The 22,269-nt window shown below is 40.4% G+C and overlaps 3 protein-coding genes across 5 annotated transcripts; 2 read left to right on the top strand and 1 right to left on the bottom strand.

Moving 5' to 3' along the window:
* Positions 1 to 817: 817 nt before the first annotated feature.
* Positions 818 to 7,971, top strand: slc16a5a (solute carrier family 16 member 5a). Of its 2 annotated transcripts, XM_058407108.1 has the most exons (6): positions 818 to 1,084; positions 1,807 to 1,854; positions 2,175 to 2,598; positions 4,036 to 4,179; positions 4,359 to 5,189; positions 6,745 to 7,971. In XM_058407108.1, the coding sequence occupies exons 3-6, from the start codon at positions 2,310 to 2,312 to the stop codon at positions 6,981 to 6,983; spliced, it is 1,503 nt and encodes a 500-aa protein (XP_058263091.1). In that variant the 5' UTR covers positions 818 to 1,084; positions 1,807 to 1,854; positions 2,175 to 2,309; the 3' UTR covers positions 6,984 to 7,971. The 2 variants fall into 2 exon arrangements, with proteins under 2 accessions (XP_058263091.1, XP_058263090.1); XM_058407107.1 differs by lacking the exon at positions 1,807 to 1,854.
* Positions 7,972 to 8,984: 1,013 nt separating this feature from the next.
* Positions 8,985 to 15,792, top strand: tap2t (transporter associated with antigen processing, subunit type t, teleost specific). Of its 2 annotated transcripts, none has more exons than XM_058406908.1 (12): positions 8,985 to 9,266; positions 9,531 to 10,108; positions 10,208 to 10,322; positions 10,409 to 10,539; positions 10,670 to 10,875; positions 11,083 to 11,280; positions 12,183 to 12,311; positions 12,429 to 12,617; positions 12,801 to 12,974; positions 13,105 to 13,264; positions 13,344 to 13,480; positions 14,441 to 15,792. In XM_058406908.1, exons 2-12 carry the CDS (start codon positions 9,601 to 9,603, stop codon positions 14,645 to 14,647), a joined length of 2,154 nt encoding a protein of 717 aa, XP_058262891.1. In that variant the 5' UTR covers positions 8,985 to 9,266; positions 9,531 to 9,600; the 3' UTR covers positions 14,648 to 15,792. The 2 variants fall into 2 exon arrangements, with proteins under 2 accessions (XP_058262891.1, XP_058262892.1); XM_058406909.1 differs by having other exon boundaries at positions 8,994 to 9,040.
* Positions 15,793 to 15,854: 62 nt separating this feature from the next.
* Positions 15,855 to 21,104, bottom strand: faap100 (FA core complex associated protein 100). Its single transcript, XM_058406907.1, has 9 exons — positions 20,849 to 21,104; positions 20,651 to 20,769; positions 19,883 to 20,514; positions 19,542 to 19,790; positions 18,805 to 18,961; positions 17,829 to 18,714; positions 16,431 to 16,547; positions 16,258 to 16,344; positions 15,855 to 16,134 (listed from the first exon to the last, which is right to left on the bottom strand). The coding sequence occupies exons 1-9, from the start codon at positions 20,993 to 20,995 to the stop codon at positions 16,009 to 16,011; spliced, it is 2,520 nt and encodes an 839-aa protein (XP_058262890.1). The 5' UTR covers positions 20,996 to 21,104; the 3' UTR covers positions 15,855 to 16,008.
* Positions 21,105 to 22,269: the final 1,165 nt, after the last annotated feature.

The following is a 22,269-nucleotide window of genomic DNA, read 5'->3' as shown; positions in this document are numbered from 1 at the left end:
TTTGGGACCCCCCTCCAAATCATTAAATTCAGGGGTTGGGCTTGGCCCGTTAGTTCCGGTGAAAGGAACTCTTAATGTTTCAAGACATTTTGGACAATTTCATGTGTCCAACTTTGTGGGAACAGTTTGGGGATGACCCTTTCCTGTTCCAACATGACTGCACACCAGTGCACAAAGCAACGTCCATAAAGACATGGATGAGTGAGTTTGGTTTGGAGGAACCTTACAGAGTCCTGACCTCAACCTGACAGAACACCTTTGGGATGAATTAGAGCGGAGACTGCGAGCCAGGCCAAAACTGGGACGTCTGCCCTTTACATGCACATGAATTTAATATGGAGTTGGCCTACCCTTCTTCTGGGAAGGCTTTCCATAAGGTTTAGAAGTGTGTTTATGGGAATTTTTGACCATTCCTCTAGACGCACATTTGTGTGGTCAGGCACTGATGTTGGACGTGAAGGCCTGGCTCACAGTCTCATCCCAAAGGTGTTCTGTCAGGTTGAGGTCAGGACTCTGTAAGGTTCCTCCAAACCAAACTCACTCATCCATGTCTTTATGGACGTTGCTTCGTGCACTGGTGTGCAGTCATGTTGGAACATGAAGGGGTCATCCCTGCACTGAAACTAAGCAGCCAAGCCCAACCCCTGAATTCAATGATTTGGAGGGGTGTCCCAAAACTTTTGCCAATATAGTGTACATAAATATGTCAATAAGGAGTGTGTAGAGAGTGAAAGGAGTTTGTGAAGAAGCTGAAAAGAAGTGGTGGGTTACGACACTGATGCATTTCCCTCCGTTATCCGCTCACACCACCCCGAGCTGCAGCTCACATTACAGCTGCCAGCAGTATTTAAAGGGCCAGAGCCTGTGTTATTATCGCATGTTAGAAATCATCATCCACTTTCATTTAAAGCTGACACAAAGGAGGTGGAGGATTCAGGGATCTTATCTAATCTTTTAATATAGGACCCAATATTACTGGCTGGGTCTAGCCGCTCATATATCCGAGCAGAAAAAAAGGATGTTTTTCGGCACAGAAACAGAAGGACATCATGAAGAGACACGCAAACGCTTCCACTCCCTAAAGGTAGGTTCCTGGTGAGACTCTATTACTTCACCGGAGAGAAACTGAGGTGATAGATAGATAGATAAATAAATAAATAAATGAATGAAGGTCGACGTGTGTTCATTTCATAGCTTCTTTGTTAAAAGCGCACAAAGCTCTATCTGATCTCTTATGCTGATCGGAAACCTTTCTCGTTTGCTAACGTCACACTCTTCCTTAGCTATAAGTAGCCACTGGGTACATATACAATCCCAGTATCGGTCACTCACTGGTTTTTCTGAGTGAAATTAGTAATAAAATTAGAAAATAGTTAGGCTCTCTTTCTGCTAGTCAGGCACGCAGCTTTAGAGCAGTGGAAGTGCTAGCTACTTAAGTCATTAATGTAGACGGTTAGAAGTTTTGTTTTTAGCCTCCAATATTGTGACATTTACATCTTTATATTTTAATTAAAATTTTAGTGTTTTTATCCTTAGACTTCCCAAGCCAATTTGAAGCAAGAAAAAACTCCTTCCAATCTCTCTAAAAAACCCCCACACCACGGATTCATTGTAGCAGCCACAGCTACTGTTTTTAATGAATATGAATCCATCTTGTAACACAAAAACGACATCGTCTTTATTTCAGTCGTGGAACTAAAGAAAACACTGAACTTTTTAGCGACAAAAACCTAAATCACTTTAGATTTAAAACATCTAGTATACAGCATTGTTTAGTTTTTTTTTTTTCCTTACTGAAATATCCAGTTTGGTCAAAACCCATCTGGCACAGTCTGAGGTACACTTTGCTATGGGGTAAGCATATTTTCCATTTTTCCCGTTTTTCACTTTGTTAATGAAATGCTTTTCTGATTGTAGTCATGTTTTCTTAAAAACAACTTTTATTAGGACCTGTTTCAGATGGCCAAACCTGTCAGATTAAACGAAGGGTCAGTTGGGCTAATAATAACAATGTAATAACACAGTAATAAAATAACAGACACCAAAGAGACCCTCTAGTTTAAAGAAAGGCGTCACTTGAGGCTCGTACTTGATTACAGGTGAGCATAAACTGAACTAAACTTTATGTACAAGATTACACGGTACAAAATAATTGTCTTCCGTTTGTCCAACAGAGACCCTTGTGTGGATCGAAGGTGATATGTGACGTGTGAAAATGTGTGACTGTACGTCTGAACCACCACTGAGACATCCCCGAAGCTTTTCGGCTCCCAGACACTGAGTGGTAGCAGTACTCTCAGCTCGCAGAAATGGGCACGCGAGTAAATCATCATCATTCAGAAGAATCATGCGATCCAGATCCTGCCGAAGCTGATACGGAAGGCACAGTGACTCCGATGACTTCAGCACACCTTGATGCTCCTGATGGAGGATGGGGCTGGGTGGTCCTGGTGGCCACCATCTTAGTTCTAGCCTTGACCCTGGCCTTCCCATCCTGCATGGGCATCTTTTACACTGACCTTCAAATTGAATTCAGTGCCAGCAACAGTGAGACATCCTGGGTGCCATCCATAATGACAGCAGTCCTGCATGCAGGAGGTAGGAAGTCAATCCAGGAAATCAATAATTCAATAAAAACGCACAATGTTTGTGTCGCTGACTTATTGAGCGTGAGAACTCAGTGTTAATATCATCTCCCTGCTGGTGAACAGGAAGCTGCGGCCTTTATTTAATGTTTGTTCTGCTCATAAACACTGATACTGGATCTACAGGGACACAATTGCAGCAGGCCACTGTGTGTCTTTTATTGACTACAGTTCCTATTGATTTTTACATGAATTTTAGAGGGTTTTAGTGTCAGCTACGTTCCCTTTTGTGCTCTAACGACAATGTGCACTTGTGCTGGCACGGACAAGTTTGTGCAAAAAGCTTATGATCCGTTTTAAATAAAATCCATAGGAATGTCACCTGAACACATGCTTCATTAGAAGAGATTATGAATGAGGAAAATCTGGCCTTCTGTACAAAGCAGTTAACATGGACAATAACACATATTCACTTACATTTCAATAGAGATCTAGATATTGTGCAGAATCGTGAATATCATATATACAAGATATTGATCATTTCCTTTTCTTGTTTAAACATTTTCAGAATATTAAAATAATTGAAAATATTTATTTCAAAATATTTCATTTTTTTTAAAACCCTGGCTTTGTTTCCAAATTTAAATAAATAAATAAAAATCCCAGATTTACAATTTAGTCTCAGTATATACTGTGAGTAGTGATTGAGAGCCTAGTTATGATTGAGTAGTATTAAGCCTTCTAGCAATCAAGCAGCTGTTCCAGATTGTACAAACGTGTACGAATTGATAGGTCAGATTGCACTCGCATGATGATTGTGCACTTTTCTAAGAGTTTGAGAATGCAGTCAGTGTTTGTTCTTTGATAAGGCATATTTCAAAAAGGGTCTTTAATTTAAAGCTGGACATGGCCTTTAACGTAATATATTTACGGACCGTGTCTCAGAGATACCCCTTGGACAAAGGAAGTTGTTAGATTCCCCTGCAGTTGAGATTTAGCACATTTAATGCCATTCTCTGATTGCTTCCGTACACATACACAGGAATACACAGACTTATGCACATGCGCACACACACTAAATGTATATCCCCAAGGGAATGAACTGCTTCACTGAGTGGCTATTATGTTACTTAGAAAACTGGACAAAACAGGGTGGGTAGAGGATCAGTGCGACTTGTTAGACAGGTCTTTCTTTGCTGATTTGAGCTTTACAAAGAGAATATACAGAATGATCCCTACGTACAAAACAAATGTGAAAAAGTTTTGATTTGTAGAGTTGTTTTTACTAGCTGTGCAGGATACATTTTCCAAAAGTTTTGGAATTACTGCTTGCACACAGAAAGAATATCCGATTACGGTATTTAATCCTCTAACTTTGCACCAGCTCCCCAGTAGTCTCAGTGGTTTGTTTAGTGTTGTGTTAGTCTCACATTCGACTTTTCCTTCTCAGGACCTTTATGCAGCGTGTTAGTGGAACATTTTGGTTGCAGGGCAACGGTGATGATGGGGGGAGTCTTGAGTGGACTGGGGATGGCAGCCAGCTCCTTCACACATTCCATCATTGAGCTTTACATTACCGCAGGGGTAATAACAGGTCAGTGCAGATTCAGTCACCCCTAATCTACTCTGTGTTAATTAACTAATTAAATCATTATACAATATTGTATTTACTTAAAAGATGTTTCACTTGTAGCAGTAGATGAAACAATCATTTCAGAGAAGTTAAAATGTTAGAAATGCCTGTTGTAAAAGGATATTTTCTGTCTCACACAGGTCTAGGTTTTTGTTTCAGCTTCCAACCTGCAGTCACTATCCTTGGTCACTATTTTGTGCGCCGACGTGCCTTTGCCAATGCCATGTCATCCACGGGTACAGCTCTGGGCCTGTGTGTGCTGCCCTTCTTGGGTCACTACCTACACAGTGAACTGGGTTGGAGGGGGAGTTTCCTTGTGCTCGGTGCTGTGTTGCTCAACTGCTGTGTGTGCGGTGCTGTGATGAGGCCCCTGGAGCCACAGAAACACAGAGCAGCCAAAGGAAATAATAATGGCACCAAACCACTGGCTGAGAAGGGAATTAAAGAACAGATGTGGGTGGCATGGAGAAGTTTAACATCCTCTTTCCGTCGCCACATGGCCTTTGACCTGTTTTGCAGTAACCAACGCTTTCGTGTGTACGCGCTTGGCATTACGTGGATGATGCTAGGTTTTGTGGTGCCATTGGTTTTCCTCGTTCCTTATGCTACAGATAACGGCATGGAGCAGAGCCGGGCTGCCCTGCTGCTCTCCATCTTGGGCTTTATCAACATCTTTGTGCGGCCACCCGCCGGCCTGCTCTTCGGCCTTTCCTGGTTCAAAGGCCGCCATGTTTACGTATTTTCAAGTGCATTGCTACTGAATGGATTAAGCAACAGCATCTGCTGTATCGCGCCCACATTTCCAGTGCTCTTGGTTTACGTGCTGACGTACGGTCTGTCCATGAGCGTGGTGGGCTCACTGATGTTCACTGTGCTCATGGACATAGTGGAGATGAACCGCTTCCCCTCAGCACTTGGCCTGCTGGCTATCATGGAGAGCGTCACGCTGCTGATCGGGCCACCTCTAGCAGGTATAGTAATAAGTTGAAAAAGAAGTGTTGTTCTTCAGTGGTCATTTCAATATGCAGTCTATATAACCTACATATCCACCAGCATAAAATTTCGTGTCTGAAAACGGGATGCACTAATCCCACCATTTCCATATTTTCAAAATGATGCCAATATCAGATCTGCGAGGCTTGACAGATGCACAGTACAAATATGAATATCTGCTGCTTACATCTTCTTACTAACTAAGCTGAATCGTCACAAGCTTTTAATGTTAAATTATAAAACAATATCAGCGATATATAACTGCTTGGGTTCTACGTCCAATGCAGAAAATGTGTCAGATTCGATCCAATCCAACACTACTGGGAATACTCATTATCAGATCATTTTAGACAAAAGAATAGGTTTACAGTATAAATACTTTTTAAATAATTTAAATACTTAATTTTTCCTAAAATTTTATAAAATGTACCTTAAGCTATTTTTACAAATTCTGCAACCACCATGCTGTTATAAATTCTATTGCAGACACTCAGTTCTCTCTACACTCGCTGTGCTTTTTTTAACTAAATATTATTCATAATAAAATATTAATATATAAATTCTCTCAGGAGACCGCTGATGTTTAATAAATAGAAAATGTATTCCTGGATTAGTCTAGCCATCACTCTAAACTTGCTGAGTAAATTTAAATATTTTAATCTAGCCAGTCTCCTTGTTCCGTCCACTCCCATGATCCTGAATATACCTGTCCACTGGGATGATAAGATTTGGTTTTTTGGATTGATAGGTTTTTTACTCTCTCCAGCCCTGCCATTATTCTTAGGCAGTTACCTTTCTATTTACACAGGAGCTTGAACAGAGCACAATCTGATCTAATCTTAATTTACAACTGAGAACTAAAGTAAACAGATCTGTAAATTCTGCTCGATTGTACAGCTGTTCCTTTTTACAAGCATCATGACAACCTGACAGTGAATCTGTTGGTTCTCTTGGATGTATTTTATTGTGTGTGTGTGTGTGTGAATGTCTGTGGTAGACTGTGTATGTCCATGGGAGCAATCTAGGAGAATAGAATGTTCTTGCATTGAAAAAGTAAAAGTTGCAAGGCAGGTCTCAGGTGGTGCCAGGGCTCCAGGCTATCTTGACCTGGCCTGTGAGATTGACTGGACAGCTGGTACGCTTGTGTAAGCAACAAGCCAACTGAAAATGTCAAGCATGCAACCCAACACTGTTTAGTCTCTGCATAAACTCCCTCACTTTAGTAAATCACTCAGGAGACACCCAGAAATGTGCTCTCTCTGATATCTTGGTCTGTGTACTTGTAATTGATTACTCATTTACTTGTACAGTCAGTCTGTTGATATTCACCTGCGCTAGGCTATGACTAGGCTTAACCTGTAACTGACTGATAACTCTCAGATTAACTACAGGATGTTTGTCCAGGACTTCAAAATTTAGACTAACTGCACCTTTTTAATAACTATACTGAAATGGGGTATGGTAATTGTGTGATAATCAGCACGTTCTGATCCTTATGTCACTCAAACCTTTTTGTCTGTTCCTGTGATACAGGTAGCCTTGTGGACAGCACTGGTCTTTACTCATACGTGTTCCTCGCCTGCAGTATCACAGTGGCCTTATCAGCTTTGTTTCTCATGTTGTCCTTCTACTGGCTGGACCGCCGTGACACAGCACTTAAGGAAGCATCTTCTCCTCATGTGTCAACAGTTACACCTGAAGCCCACGCAGTGGGTGTTGGGGAGAAGGTCAAGGAACCTGCCATAGAAACTGAACGCATCACAACTGTATGAACCGAGTCCAGTAATAATCAACATCATTGTTCAATGAAAGAGACATATGCACATGAATTGAACACAGATTGGTTCAATTTCAGGACGTATTGTTCCCGGGGCATTTCACCAATGATATACATGTTACACTTGCTTAAAGTATATACATTGTGTGTTTGTCAGATTGTGAGGGTTATATCGCTTTACATGGCTAAATCATGATTCTTCGTGTATCACTATTAGACATTTACTAGCATGTTTGTATCTGCTACTTTTGCTGTACACTTGCCAAAATGGCCATCTTCATGACAATATGGGTCTGAATCCATCTTTCAGATTGATAATGGTCACACATCGGATTTGTTTCCAGGACACAGCTTTGTGTTCCACTGTTTACAGGTTTATTACTTTATACATTTTGCTTTAAGGTCTACGTATATGGAAATCAGATTTACCTTCTGAATGTAGAGCTCTGCTTTGTATTATCAGATGTGTGTGATACACATTTTTATACGCTGTGTCAATCAAAACAGCAGACGATGTTAATGTCTTTCAGACATTTTCACATTACATTTCTTTAACATAGTGACTAAGCTGCGTATGAGAATCCTAACGCAAGTCTTACAGCCGAACAATAGCCAAAGTCAGACTGAGCGTGGTTCACTGTTAATGCCTTTGCCTTATCTAAAGCTATCAGGGAACTGTACACAAATCAAGTGCCGTATGAAAGTATAAGTAAAGTATATATGTATTTCTAAACCTGTTCGTCTGCACTGTACACCAAAGGTCCTGCTGGTTCTAGTATATTTTTACAGAGTATATACATAATATATGTACACACAATATATTGGTCCTGTTGCCGTTGCATAAACATGACAGAAGGGCTATGAATACCTCTATAGAGTGTATAAGGTTATATGTTATTTAGAAGATGTAGAGTTTTTGTTTCTTCTATACAAATAAATACACTTTTCTTTAATTTCAAATAAACAACTTATTTCGATTCAAATTGAATTTTGTACTGACATAATTGCGATGCTGAAGCTTGTAATCAATATGAATATGATATCAATTCTTTCAGAAGAAGTTTGGATTGAGCATAGACATTAGAAGATGCCTGCTTTTGAAAATACATAATATTCAATATATGCACATACATGTATATATGGTGGTGGGGGTGGGGGGTCCTGCCTTGCACCCTTTTGGATACAACATCAACCAGCACCCCCACAATATTAATAGTTTTATTAATAGCATTGTAATATAATAATCGTCATCATCATCATTATTAGAAAGAAGAAAGGATCCCTTTTCTTTAAATTTCATCGGAATGCGCAAATAGAGGGGACAACACACTGGACCATGTTTACACTAACACTGCTGAGGCATACAGGGCCTTTCTCCTCCCCTACTTGGGTCAGTCTGATCACCTCTCTTTGTTCTACCCAAATACACACCGTTCATTAAACGTGTGAAACCATCAGTGAAGGAATGACCAGAGAGGGACATTTCCTCACTACAGCAACAACTACAAACTCCAACATCTTCATCAAGCATACAGATGATACCACAGTGGTTGGTTGGATCAGCAATAACGATGAGTCGGCCTACAATGAGGAGATCCAAAGCCTCTCATCTATCCATCTATCTATCTATCTATCTATCTATCTATCTATCTATCTATCTATCTATCTATCTATCTATCTATCTATCTATCTGTCTGTCTGTCTGTCTGTCTGTCTGTCTGTCTGTCTATCTATCTATCTATCTATCTATGGGTCCACGTCCTGATGCGCATCTCTGACTTGCTGTGTGTCCTTGCTTTGAAAAAATGCAGGTATAACCATGTAGTGTCATTGGTACGTGTCATAAATCATGCGTTTTGATGGCCGTGGAATTTTTTAAAAATAACATTCTATGATTCCTTCACTTTTGTCGATTGAAATCGGTCGATTGCATTAACTTTTATTTTGAAGCGTGAACTCTAGTTATTTTGAACGGGCGCCCTCTAGTGGCTATTTAAACAGTTTACTGCAGGACGCATGGTCTAGGACATGGGCGTTCAGGCGCAGTAACAGGTTTAGGCGCTCTTTATGTTGCCATTATAATGAATTTATAATACAGCAACATGCCCAACGTGCCAGTTTTGGTATTTGGGATTTTTAAAATGTAAAATAATCTACTGGGCTGTGTTTTTGCTCATCGATTAGCTGTAATTTTACTGCACTTGTGAAAGTGAAAGTAAAAGCTTCTGACGGAGGAGGAAAAGGAAAGACTAAAGAGTTCGCTGTGAACTCCTTGAATGTTGGTTGTTTTGCTCATTTGTTTGGTCATAGGGACAAGCTGGTTTTAGTTAGGACATGCTGTTTTTTTTGCTGGTCTCCGAGTATGCCTATACTGGTTTTGCTGGTCTTCTAACTCACCTTTACTCACCAGCTATAAGACCAGCATTGCCCAAATGAAACCAGCCAACTAATATCGCTTTAAAGTAGGATTGGTTTAGTGTTTTTCAGCTCTGCAGAATGATAACAGAGATGTAAACATTTCTTTCTGTGATTTACATTTCAGATGAGCTCCAGTCCAAGCAGCTGACCCAACAGAGTGTCTGGTATTTGACCTAATCTCCTCAAAAAGGTTCATGATGGCAGACCCTGCTTCAGCCTCTGTATGGCCTGCATACGGCGCTCTCCTTTTCCTGGACCTGATCCTCTGGCTCACCCTGTTTACGGCACTTCTGTGGTCTCAGTGTGCTTTCTTCGTGAACCTGACATGGCTGTGGGTTTTCAGGGCTTTCAGCTGGGTTCTGCTTCACACAGTCAGTTCAGCAACCCTGCACAAGACCATACACAATCTTCTGAAGCCCTGGGTAGCATTATTGTGTTTTCTACCTCCTGTATATGATATGGTGCAAACACTAGTTCCGAGAGGAGGGTGTGCCTTTAGTCCAGTGCCTGTGCCTGTCATGGTGGCTTTAAGTGCAGTGACTGGCACTCTGATCCATCTGATGTGGGACAAGGCATTCCCGAGTAAAAAAGTGAAGAAGGAGCAAGAGGCCAAGGTCCTCATGATGAGAGTGATTCGCTACTCGAAACCAGACTACCTTCATCTAGCTGCTGCCTTCTTCTTCCTCATCTTAGCTGCATTATGTAAGTTTAAAACCTGTGCTCGGTTCTGGTGTAGGTATCTCTTATTATGTATTATTTATGCACATGTACTTGAATGTGGCCATGTTGCCTTCTTTTCAGTTGAGTCAAGTATTCCGTACTACGTGGGGAAAATCGTAGATGGTTTGAGTGGAGAGTACAAGCATGACAGCTTCTTGTGGGCCATTGCATGCATGTCGTTCTACTCTTTTGGAAGGTAAGTGCATTCTGCATTCCTCTGTTGCTGTCCTTCTTATTTGTTTAAAAGTCGTTTAACCCAGTGTGCTGTTTTTAATTTCTCAGCTCTATGTTCACTGGCTTGAGAGGAGGCATGTTCATGTGTAGCCTGAGCAGACTAAACAAGAGAATTCGGCACATGCTTTTTCAGAACCTGCTGAAACAGGACATAATCTTCTTTGAAGAAAATAAACCAGGTGATGCACAAGATAGAAATAATCCTGATCCTGAAGATGCTGATGATGTACTTTACAAAGAAATGTTGTTAAAATTAAAATACCGTTCAGGATCTTTTCTAATAGCAGCACTCTGACGTTCCCTTTACAGGAAGCTTGACGTCTCGGCTGGTCTCGGACACTGATAAGATGGGTCGCTCTATAGCCATGAATGTGAATGTGCTCCTGAGGAGTCTGGTTAAGACATGTGGCATGCTTGTGCAGATGCTCAGCCTGTCCTGGCAGCTCACTCTCCTTACCTTTGTGGAGATGCCTCTCCTCGCTGTGCTACAGAACTTTTACAACATTCACTATCAGGTAACTGACCTTCTCTTCAGTTCAGCTGATTTAGGCTCTAGTAGTTTTCCCATGCTACTCTTTTTTTTATAATCTTAGCTGAGGTTACACCTGCTTTATTAAGATATTTATTTGCATAAAGGGAAACATTCCTCATCAGATCTTCTGTAGTACATTGGCTGTTTGTTTTAGCTTTTTCATCATACTTTCACTTGTCCTGGTGTGCAGAAAACTTCACGGGAGCTGCAGAACTCCATGGCTGAAATCGAGCAGCTGGCAACTTCTGTAATCAGGTCTGTAAAGATGGTGCGCAGCTTCAGGGCTGAGGCTGAGGAGCTAAAGAGATACCAGGAGACTCTGGATAGGAAACTTCAGATACTGAAACGCAAGGGCATTTTCAGTGCAGTCCACCTGCTTCTTCGCAGAGTGAGTCAATTCACACATTACACACTCAAGCATTGTTCATGGGACTTGTCACCTTCCTGCTCTCACAGATACTCTACATAGCCAAACATTTCTGGATCACCTGACCATTACACCCAGAGGTCTGAAGCACACAGTTGTCTAGGATAGTCTTTGTATGCTGGCTTCAGGCAACACTTTTGGAATAAACTGGGACATTAGTGCCTGACTTTGTTAATGCTTTTGTGACTGAATGAGCAAATCGCCTCAGCCACACTCCAAAATCTACTGGAAAGACTTCCCAGATGAGTGAAGGTTATTATAAAGGCCAAGATCCTGAATAAGATGTTCAAAAAGCACACAAGGGCGTGATGCTCAGGTGTTCACCAGCATTTCTTGATATACCTGGAACACATCCAGCTGCTCCTACAGTTGTTTCTGGTGGTCCGTGATATTTCTAATATTTCTCACCCACAGCATGGACTATTATTATTTGACTATTGTCAAACCTAAAGCTACCAATTTATTATGTTTAATGGTGCCATAAAAATCTTATCCAAACATCTGCCTTTTGTAATACACAGATGAGTGCTCCAGGCTGTTTGGGCCTCTGCCAGACTTGTCATTCTGAAAATTATGAAAATAATTTGAGTCAAATGTATGTAGCTTAAGAGCTTTTATTTAAATAAATAAATTTTGCACAGAACAGTATTGGGAATTTCTCAGTCATTTTGCTGAAACGTCCTTTCCTGACCAAAATCGATGCATATTTTGCATCCTGGTGCACAACTCTAACTTATAATCACCTTCTCTTCATTTTGTTATCTCTGTAGAACACATTAGTCTACAGTGCTGTTCTTGATAAAGGTGGTTACTCATGTTTGGTTCAAAGTATGACAGATTTTGCTGTGTTTATCCTGTTGTAGTGTTTAACGTTAGGCCTGAGGGTGGCGATGCTGCTTCTTGGTCACCGCCTCATCTCCTCGGGTCAGCTGAGCAGTGGGAGTATTCTGGCTTTTGTGCTGTATCAGAAAGACATGTCGAGCAACATGAGGGTCAGTTTAAGAATCATAGCTTTAAACACCATTGTGTGAGTTTCTTCTGTTTTTTTGTAGGCTGCCTACTAGATTTTTACAAAAATATTTAGTGCTTCTGTTTTTTGCTGTTCTCAGCAACTGGTGTATGTCTATGGAGACATTCTGAACACGGTGTGGTCAGCAGAGAAGGTGTTTATGCTGCTGGACAGAAAACCAAAGATGAAAGAAGCAGGTGATTTGGTACCTGAGAATCTGGAAGGGAGAATTACTTTTGATAACGTCACCCTGTCTTACCCGTCCCGTCCTGAAAGCAAAGCACTTGAGGTCAGTGTTTTTTTTTGGAATTCATAAAAGTCCAGGAAAATATTAAAAAAATGAAGCAGAATATTTTTTATTCAAAACATTTTTTAATTGGTGCTTACTAAAAGTCATAGTAACACCTCTGACCTCACATATTTCCTGCTGTATAAGAAACCCTGTCTAAACCATGTTAAACCATCATGTCAGTCTGTGAGTTTAGAGCTCAGTCCTGGGAAGATGACTGCATTGGTTGGCCCTTCCGGTGGAGGTAAATCTTCCTGTGTCAGTCTGCTGCAGAGGTTTTATGAGCCTCAGCAGGGTCAAGTGCTACTGGACAACAAACCACTTAATGAGTACCAACACCAGTACTTGTGCAGCCAGGTGAAACACTGTTACACAAACACTGAATGGCATGGAACGGCATTAGTCTTTTCTGTCTGTCCAAATACACTTAAAACTGGGGTTCTTAAATGTGTTAAAGTAAAGAGTTTCTCATTTCATCTTATGACAGATGGCAGCTGTGTCCCAGAACCCAGTGCTGTTCTCCGGCTCTGTGAAATATAACATTGCATACGGCCTACGTGGTTGCACCATAGAGCAGGTGAAGGAGGCTGCTAAGAAAGCCAGTGCACATGAGTTTATATGCAAAATGGACGAAGGCTATGACACAGGTAAAAATTTCACTTATCTTAAAAAATATTTAGTTGATTTCACATTAGGTGTAACACTAGTTATGTTACTGTGCTGCAGATGTTGGAGAGTCTGGAAGAAATCTATCCTCAGGCCAGAAGCAGTGTATTGCTATAGCCAGAGTGTTGACCCGAAAACCAAAAATCCTCATTTTGGATGAAGCTACTAGCAACTTGGACATCAACACTCAGCACACGGTACATGCCACAGCCCTTCTCACTCACTCTGATCAGCATTGGTCTGAAGACTAAACAACTCTTTCATCAAATCTTTCACCATTACTTTTATTGAACTGAAAAGTGTAGAATGATTTATTTAGCCATAAAAGAACACAGATTGAAGCAGTTCATAAAGTTGTATCTTAAAGCTACAAGCTAGAATAAGGCGCAGATTTTATTATATAGGTGACACAACATATTGCTATTGTTTGCTCTCTGAATGGCTAGCATGGTGTTACTCTTTCCCCTGTCAATCAGAGGGATATGTACACTATATTTCCAAATGTTTTGGGACACACCGCCCTCTCCATATTAAATTCATGTGCATGTAAAGGCAGACGTCCCAGTTTTGGCCTGGCTCACAGTCTCCTCTCTAATCCAACCCAAAGGTGTTCTATCAGGTTGAAGTGCAGGCCAGTCAAGTTCCTCCACACCAAACTCACTCATCCATATCTTTATGGACCTTTCTTTGTGCACAGTCATGTTGGAACAGGAAGGGGACATCCCCAAACTGTTCCCACAAAGTTGGGAGAATGAAATTGTCCAAAATGTCTTGGTACGCTGAAGCATTAAGAGTTCCTTTCACCATAACTAAAGGGCCAAGCCCAAACTTTTGGCAATGTAGTGTATGAGCTCGTGTATCTGGAAGAGGACAGGTAGCACTTTTCTCTGAGTTTGTTGAGCTGCCCTGTGATGGTGCATAAGCAGTGGTTCAGAGAGATGTTTAGGATGGCTGTACAGTACATCTCAGAGGAAGTACATGTGTATCTTCTTTGAATGCAAGCTGTCATGTGACAGATAAGATTGGTTGGAAAGTGGTGGTGAATGTCGAGGTTAACAGTTATTACTCCTGTAGGATGCAGGTACGTTCACAGACTCGGCTTAAACTAACCTCAGAGTTTGACAGATATTTATTTGCTCACCCCTTTCTCTACTCAGATTCAGAAAGTCCTCTCCGGCTCAAAAGGTCAGACAGTGCTGGTGATCGCTCATCGTCTGAAGACTATCGAGAGAGCTGATCAGATCATCTATATGGAAGGCGGGAAGGTCAAGGAGCAAGGAACGCACGAGCAGCTCATGGCCCAAAAAGGACTTTATTTCCATCTTAGGGAAAAACTGTTTACAATGGATTCAGAGAAAGACTGAGCAGATTCATTACCATTAAGTGTGAATTTGCAAATATCAAATTTATATGGAAGTACTGAGATGAATTTAAAATAATGATTTTAACATTATGGGTGTATATTCTCCTACTGAGTCTTTTATACTTTAAGGTACACAGAATTTATCAGAGGTGGACAAAAAAAGGTCCACCTCTTTTCATTGAGGCCAATTTGCATTTTTGTTGTTCATATAAAATCAGGAAAAACATATGAATCAGCATGAACAAGAATTAACACAAAAAATAACCACACAATAATTCGTTTTTATGATTATATTGTAACACAATATACAAAGAGCCCACTAATGTAGTCTGCTATTCAAGGTTCTTTTTATATTGTCCTTTAATTCACAACACTTTAATTCTTTAATGTTTTATTTAATGTAACACTCCTCTTCTTTTTTATGTGTGGATTGAATCAACTTTGTAGTGTAACATCCATTAAAAAAAAGAAGAAGAAAAAAAAAAAGTTTAAGTTCCTCAATATTGGGGAAACTCAATGCCATATTTTTGCTGCTTATGGTCTAAAAATCCCTAAAGTGTTGGTTTCTATAACCATATTTTCTTTTGCGAGATGGCAAATGCGCTCTCTCTCTCTTAAGAACCATAAGACTTTTGTACTGAAAGTAAAAACATCAAGTTGCGATGATTGTAATGTTTTCAGAAAAAGAGACGAGATTATGATTTGTCCGCCTCTGAAAGCTTCAAGATTGTTACCATTAATGAATCATAAACCATCAGCATCGGTGCTGTGTTTCTTCAGCTCGGATGTTACAGGAAGCTGATCATGTTTGTGTATTTTTCTACTAGTTTATAACAAGGTTTATAAGGTTTTAAGGTTCAAACAGCAAGGTTTGTATTCTCATTGTTTCAAATCATGCCAAATCAGCATAAGACTGGTTGTGTTAGCTTTTGTTACAGCATTTACGAGTCACAATCCTACATTCTGTTTTATGTAATGATCTATAATTTGTCATTTGTTTAATGCATGATTTTTTTTGCAGCACAGTTATATTTAGGTTGGATCTTCTGGAAGTAAACAAAACATTTATGGATTATACCGATATTGTATTAAAACCCAGAGATGTTTAAATGAGTGTGAACAAAAAATAAAAACTGTTCAAGACCATTGTTTTATTATGGTTATATAATAATTTAATACATTACTTTTTTTTAGTCAAAAAAGGCAGTGGTCAAACTGATATACAGACAAAAATAGAGCCATAGACTGAATAAATCCATATATAAAAAATTAATATTCACTTTTTCCAAAATTTGAAGCCCATGTATATAATTGCTTATTTACATTGCTCCCTGATGTTGATGACCTAGTGTGTGTGTGCATTTACACAATGACCAGTGGCTTCTCTCGGAGTTGCAGGTAGAGGTGAAACAGTGACTCCGACGTCCTCCTCGTCTTCATAACTCCAGCAGCTGGGTCACGAAAGTCCTGCAGGTCCTTATAAAGACACTGAAATAAACAGATCTGTTAGTGTGTTGCTGCATTTCCACCCATCGTCTTGTTAACACTAATATTACTGGTGATTTCAGTACGTGTAAGTGGACATGAGATATGTTCAGGTATGAGTTTTACCTCCATGTGCCGAACAGCATCACACAAGCGCTGTCTTCTGAGCTCTGCAGGCTTCTCAGGTTTCACAGAGGCATCGTTCAGAAGGACCTGAAATCAGGACTCGTTATGTTATCTATATAATTAGGCCAGATGTTCACAATGAGGAGATTTTTCTTGACTCGTGTCATGTGCACCTGAACCCGTCGCAGGACAGCATGATGTAATCCACACACTGCAGACATGGACACACTCTCTACCTGAACCTCCACGACAGACAGGGGTCCATCAGAGCCAAAGTCACTCAGTATGACCTGCAGACATGGACAAACCATAATAGTAGTAATAGCACCATAGCACCAATAAATGGTTTCTAAGAAGTTCTTTTATTTATAGAGGAAATTCCTAGTGATCCAGCAGCAGGATCTTGCCGTGCTTTCACTGCCCCGGCCCAGGCTCGACTCCTGGGTAGGGTACCAACCCAGCCTCTCTGTGGGGTCAACCCTTAGTGCCAGCCCCAAGTCCAAATAAAGCAGGAGGGATGCATCAGGAAGGGCCTCCAGTGTAAAAACTGTGCCAAATTAAAATAAGCAGACAGGGAGCAACCGAAGGACAACAACATAGAGGTTTATAGAGGACTTTCCAAACAACACTAAAATTTATTGTGCATTAAATCAGTAAACTGAGGAATATTTAATACAACAGCAACTACATTGAATAGAGCACTAGAGGAGCAAGGTGACACAACCTGTAGCAGGATAAAGAAATTTCCTCTATAAACATTTCTCTAGAATTTACATTTGATTCATCTGATTTTTTTTAAATCAACATTTTATCTTTCATGTCCCACTTGTTTTGTAGTTTTGGGTCAGTGCTGTTAATTTGCCGTCAGTGTGTTAATCATTAATTGCCTGATATGTTTAAATGTCCTGACTGTGTGTCCACCTGTGTACTGGGAATTTACAATTTGTGTAGGTTGCTCGCTCTCTCTCTCTCGCTCTCTCTCTCTCGCTCTCAAAAGGTACAAAAGGTACTTAAGAAAGGTGTTACAGGGTTACTGAGAACAATGGATTCTGTCACAGTTATTTCATGTTTCTAGACAATTTTGGTGTATGAACTGATGTGTATACACAAACAGTAGATGCTGCAAGTATAAACACAACAGAAGCATGTTCGCATACACACATAGCACCATAATACCAATAAAGCAGTCTGTGACAGACTACAAAAGGGAGGATGGAACCATGGATTAAATCTATTTGTTGGAATACAGCTGGGAAAAATAAACTTCATGCAATGCTTCCAAAATTCTACTGATTCTACCACTTCTCAGCTGACTCTTAGTTGTGAGTAAAAACCTACTAACCAGATGTACATAACACAGGAGGTGGAATTTGTCATGATATGAGTGTGTGTGGGGACGACGACAACCATTTATGCTATTAACTCATAATCTAAACCTGCTGCCTGTCCGATCCTGCTAAAAAAAAGCATAATACATGGACACTGAGGTAATTTTCTACAGTTTCCCCATATATAAATTTAAATGATACAGAGTAAAACACAAGAAAGCCAAGTATGATGAACAATCATACCTCTTTGGTCAGCAGTCTGACTTCCTGTCTGTCCGGCCCTCTGGCACACACAACTGGACTCTGTACATCCTCTTGGCCCTCTGCATTAGACGTACCACACAGCAGCCATCTGAGCACAGAGATGCAGAGAAGTCCACTGCTACATTCTGGTAAGCTGAGCCGTTTCCTCAGGAACTCGGAGGATATGTGGACTGCTACGGTATGCGGAGTGGTCTTCGGCATTGCTGGCTCCTCTGTATGGATCTGTCTGGAGCTCAGAAGCATGTTGGTGGCTTCCCAAGCACTGATTTGTTTGGGAATATGATCACCATTTGGGGTCGGCTCTCCTATCTGTAAGGCGTCTAGCCAGTCTAGTGTGAACGTGTTCAGAACCAGACAGATGCTGCCTGTGTGTATGAGAAGCTGTGATAGGGAGGTGTCATTAATTGAGAGCTGTCTGAACTCCTCTGGGTTAAGTAAAGACTGTAAAGTGTACCCAAGCGAGCAGTGGATTTGGACCGGGAGAAACAAGGCAGCATCAGTCTCAAGAGGTAATGTCACTTCGGCTTTTTGACCACAGTCTAATTTCGTCAAAGCAAAAGAGTAGGTTCTAGATGAGCCCCCTGCACTGACAGAAAGACTTGACTGCACTTGAAGGCAAAGGGTCCATCCTTGGTCCAAGACACAAGAACTTTGGTTTTCCAATATGCAAGTGACAATCAAAGAGTCTTTCTGAAGTAGCGTACTCCATTTGGCTGCCACCCGACAGTGGATTGGTGACCGGAGATCACACACCTCTTGGGCATTCTTCTGAGAGTTTAGAAGCAAGTGGCAGATGTTGAGTATGTGGTTCAAACGCTTGAGTGTGTTATTCTTCAATTCCAGCTGTTGTTTCTCAACTGATGCTCTGAAAAATTCAGTTCAGTTTTCACAATCAAAACGGTGTCAGTTTGATTTTTTTTCCTGTTCAACAGGTAAATACTTGAAATGACCTTACCTCTCCCAAACATTTCCAATACCAGCCAAAAGGTCTTTGATTTTCTGCCCTGCTTGTGATGAAGCCAGTCTAGACACTTTAGCATTGTCCGAGTCCTGAGGGAGAGTCACTTGAAGAAGTCTTCCACTGAGAGACACAGCCAGCAGCTGCACACTGCCTACAATTCGTACAATACACACAGTTAAGTGTAAATGTTTGTGCTCCCATACTGAAAAAAGATCAATCTAATATCTGATGCAAGATTTTACAGCTAAAAAGTCTATGTTGAGCGTGTGTTAATTCTAAAAATCACAGCGATCTATCTTGATCCAATTTGATTGCCCACAGCAAACTGTTGTTTAAACATTTTAGGTCAAAATACACATGTAGTAATTATTTTAAGTCCACCTTAAATGAGCCACTCTCAGTGGAAGTGTAGCAAGAGACTTCAACCAAAATTTCTAAAGGTCTAGATACATAAAATTCCTTGCTTACAAAGGTCCAGATAAGCAACTGAATAGTAATTACAATTCTATTTTGATGTTCAGTTATTAAAGATTAGCTCCTGGCTAGAAATAATACATTTTCAAGTGTTAAGGTTTCATAATGTTGTTTTTGATTGGTGCCATGGACTCTGGCTAGATGGGATATACTTCTCGGTCCATTCATCATAATTAGGCATTGATTTCTGAGCTTAGGTTAATAAAACATTCTCTAATGTATTTAGTGAGAGGTATTTAAAGAGGAAACCAGTGTACCTGCAGGACTGATGGAAGGCTCAGTTAGTGCGATTACTCTGCATACATTCAGACAGACCGCTCTGACTGGTATTGTGCTGTCTCCCTCCGATACTGCTGTCACGGGTGATGATGATGATGATGATGATGAAGGTATTAAGATCTTACTCAGGGACAAGCAGAACAGGTTTGTGGCAGTGCTGTAGTATAAATGTTCACGGTCTACACAGGCACACACCACAGGCCCCTGCACCACATGCTCAATGAACCCTTTAGAAAGATATCAACATAGTGCTTTGTGTTACCATAAAGTTCTTAACACCTATTACCGTAGAAGCACAATATTAAACAGTAAACCTTACTGCAATCGGCTGCCTTTCCATCAGAGCTTCTTTGGTTGGCCTTGATCAACAGGATTCTACCCTTCTGACCAATCACAACCAGGCACTGTGGACCCTGATCTCCAACAACAGACGTTCCGATAAATACTACTGGTTGCTCTAAGCTGTAAAATATCTTGGTTGGTGGCTTTTGTTGTCCTCTTGAGCTGGTCAGTGCAGGTAAGAATAGTGGGAAAAAAGCAAGACGTCCATCGGGTAAACCGCAAACAATGATGGGAGAATTTGTAAGAGATGCATCAACTCCGAATAAGAGCCTGAAAAGGAGAGGGTCGAGACTGTGGTGGTGTTTACATGCATGTCCTTTAAGTGAGGAGTTGGGGTAGAAGCATGTCAATGTTGGAGCTAAGCTCATCCTATCCTGCAAATCCACATCATTCTGAGTGACAGCTGGGACCTGAAATCCTGCATGTTTCTGAAATCCTGTTGAGCTGGTTGAACAGAGCTGAAAACTCCAAAAAGACTCTTTGAGACTGACGGTAATGAGAATGTCTTCTGCAACCGTGAAAGAGAGCATATTGCCATCTTCTACTAGAACAGAGTCCTTGGACACCATGGACAAAGTGGGGTCATCACCCTCTTCTGCAGAGAAGGAGCTGTGGATGAAACCGAGGGAGAGCAAGGTTATGTGTAAGACTTCATTTAATATTGGACGATGAGATCAGAAGATTTTAATGAATAAAATAATCCTACAGTTATGTAGGAACAATTACTCAAAATGTCTCCTGTTACCTGGAGTCCTGAGAGAGAGTGGTGCAGTAAAGGTGATTATTCTCACACAGAACATAGAGACTGCACTGATCACCACCTAAGGCCAGGGATGTGACTGGACACTCAAACTGCAGGACAGTCTGTAACAAAAACATACTCCCTTACAGAAACTTGGATCGGAAGTGAAACATTAATAGAGGTTCAGGAAAATCCACTTGCCTTAACTCTTCTCTCTTGGCCACTGAAAACGAACATGTGTTCAGTCCCGGTGCTTATAATGACATCTGGGCCATGACAGATCGCTTTCGCAGAAAGCAAGTCACCGAAATCTGCCCAACACTCCACAAGACACCTCAACCCCTCCATAGCCTCTATCGAGGAGAAATATTGTTCAAATTCATTACAGATTTCTATTTTACTACACAACAACCTCAACACTCCATGAAAACCGCGTTGGCGCTGATCAGCCAATCAGAATCAGGTTCTTCTTCTCTTCTGCTTGAAATGGTGTGCTATAGCTGTACAGTCGCTCTACACCGAACTAAAAGATATCTTACTGCCAACTACTGGACAGGATCTTTCTCTAATTTCTATTCGCCGACCTTGGATGTTATTTCATAATTAAATAAAAGTCTAAATGCTCTATTCCTTTTTTTTTTTTTTTTTTTTTTTTTTTACCTCAATTTCATCTGCTTTATTTGAGTCTGGTTGTGATTAAAGTGCAGTAGTTACCACACTGTACTGTCTCAAGCACTTGACATTGAATAAACCTTCCTGTTTTGTGTTGCTGTGTCATGTGAGCAGATCATGTTTAATTCAGTGTGCTCTTCTCTTAACCCTTTTATACACAGTGTCCACATTGTAAGGCTTGGTTTTTAAATATATACGTAAATAATCTTACAATTATAATTGAACATAAACCATTATTCAGATTTCTCTTGCTCTCTAGAGTATTTGTCATGCTCGGTGTCTTTCTACACAACATTCTACACAAAATCCCAAGTGAAAAAAAGTAATATTTTTTCACATTTTTTATTCAGATTTAAATAACCGCTTTAAACAAAAACTAATGCACATTTTCTTTTCTTTTTTTCACACACACACACACACACACAAAAACCATTAAATAATTTGCACATAAACATTATTTATGCAGAAAAAGGTTAAATACACAGTCTTCTCTTATTCCTATCTTTCTTTAAATGCACTTACAGGTTTTCTAAATATTTAACAGATACCTTCATGTAGGAAAACACATTATGAGGTCACTTTAAGATCTGATGTAACATACAACATACAACACACAAGAGTATCACCTCTAGGCTTTTGTATTGTCACACCTTCAAGGCCTGCCCACTCAAGGCCTTTAAAACCGCAAGGTATGTGCCTTTTCACTGGACTCAATGACTACAGTACCACCGCACTGTGTTCTGATCTCTAATAAAACATTCCTGCTGCTCACTACTTTCGAGTCCCCTGGTGTGTGTCGGTGAACTCACAACATTCCCTTTCCTTGACTTTCCCAACACTGCTGCATATTTAACCCTGCATGATAAAATGTAAAAAATTTAAAATTTAAAATGTAAAATTTCTTCATTCCCAGCTTTAACTTTATCTAATATAAAAAGGAGTATTTAATA

The sequence above is a fragment of the Hemibagrus wyckioides genome, linkage group LG13, assembly GCF_019097595.1.
Source record: "Hemibagrus wyckioides isolate EC202008001 linkage group LG13, SWU_Hwy_1.0, whole genome shotgun sequence".
NCBI classification, from domain to species: domain Eukaryota; kingdom Metazoa; phylum Chordata; class Actinopteri; order Siluriformes; family Bagridae; genus Hemibagrus; species Hemibagrus wyckioides.
Note: the sequence above shows the minus strand (reverse complement) of the source record. Positions and strands in the feature narration are given on the sequence as shown.

Coding starts and splice junctions, on each gene's coding strand:
- slc16a5a (XM_058407107.1), top strand. CDS start 2,310: ATGGGCACGCGAGTAAATCATCATCATTCAGAAGAATCATGCGATCCA. Junction 4,180..4,358: donor TACCGCAGGGGTAATAACAG/GTCAGTGCAGAT, acceptor TGTCTCACACAG/GTCTAGGTTTTTGTTTCAGC. Junction 5,190..6,744: donor GATCGGGCCACCTCTAGCAG/GTATAGTAATAA, acceptor CCTGTGATACAG/GTAGCCTTGTGGACAGCACT.
- tap2t (XM_058406908.1), top strand. CDS start 9,601: ATGATGGCAGACCCTGCTTCAGCCTCTGTATGGCCTGCATACGGCGCT. Junction 10,540..10,669: donor CTTTGAAGAAAATAAACCAG/GTGATGCACAAG, acceptor TTCCCTTTACAG/GAAGCTTGACGTCTCGGCTG. Junction 10,876..11,082: donor TTTACAACATTCACTATCAG/GTAACTGACCTT, acceptor CCTGGTGTGCAG/AAAACTTCACGGGAGCTGCA.
- faap100 (XM_058406907.1), bottom strand. CDS start 20,995: ATGGAGGGGTTGAGGTGTCTTGTGGAGTGTTGGGCAGATTTCGGTGAC. Junction 19,791..19,882: donor TGGAAAGGCAGCCGATTGCA/GTAAGGTTTACT, acceptor ATCTTTCTAAAG/GGTTCATTGAGCATGTGGTG. Junction 16,345..16,430: donor CTGTCCTGCGACGGGTTCAG/GTGCACATGACA, acceptor TCCTGATTTCAG/GTCCTTCTGAACGATGCCTC.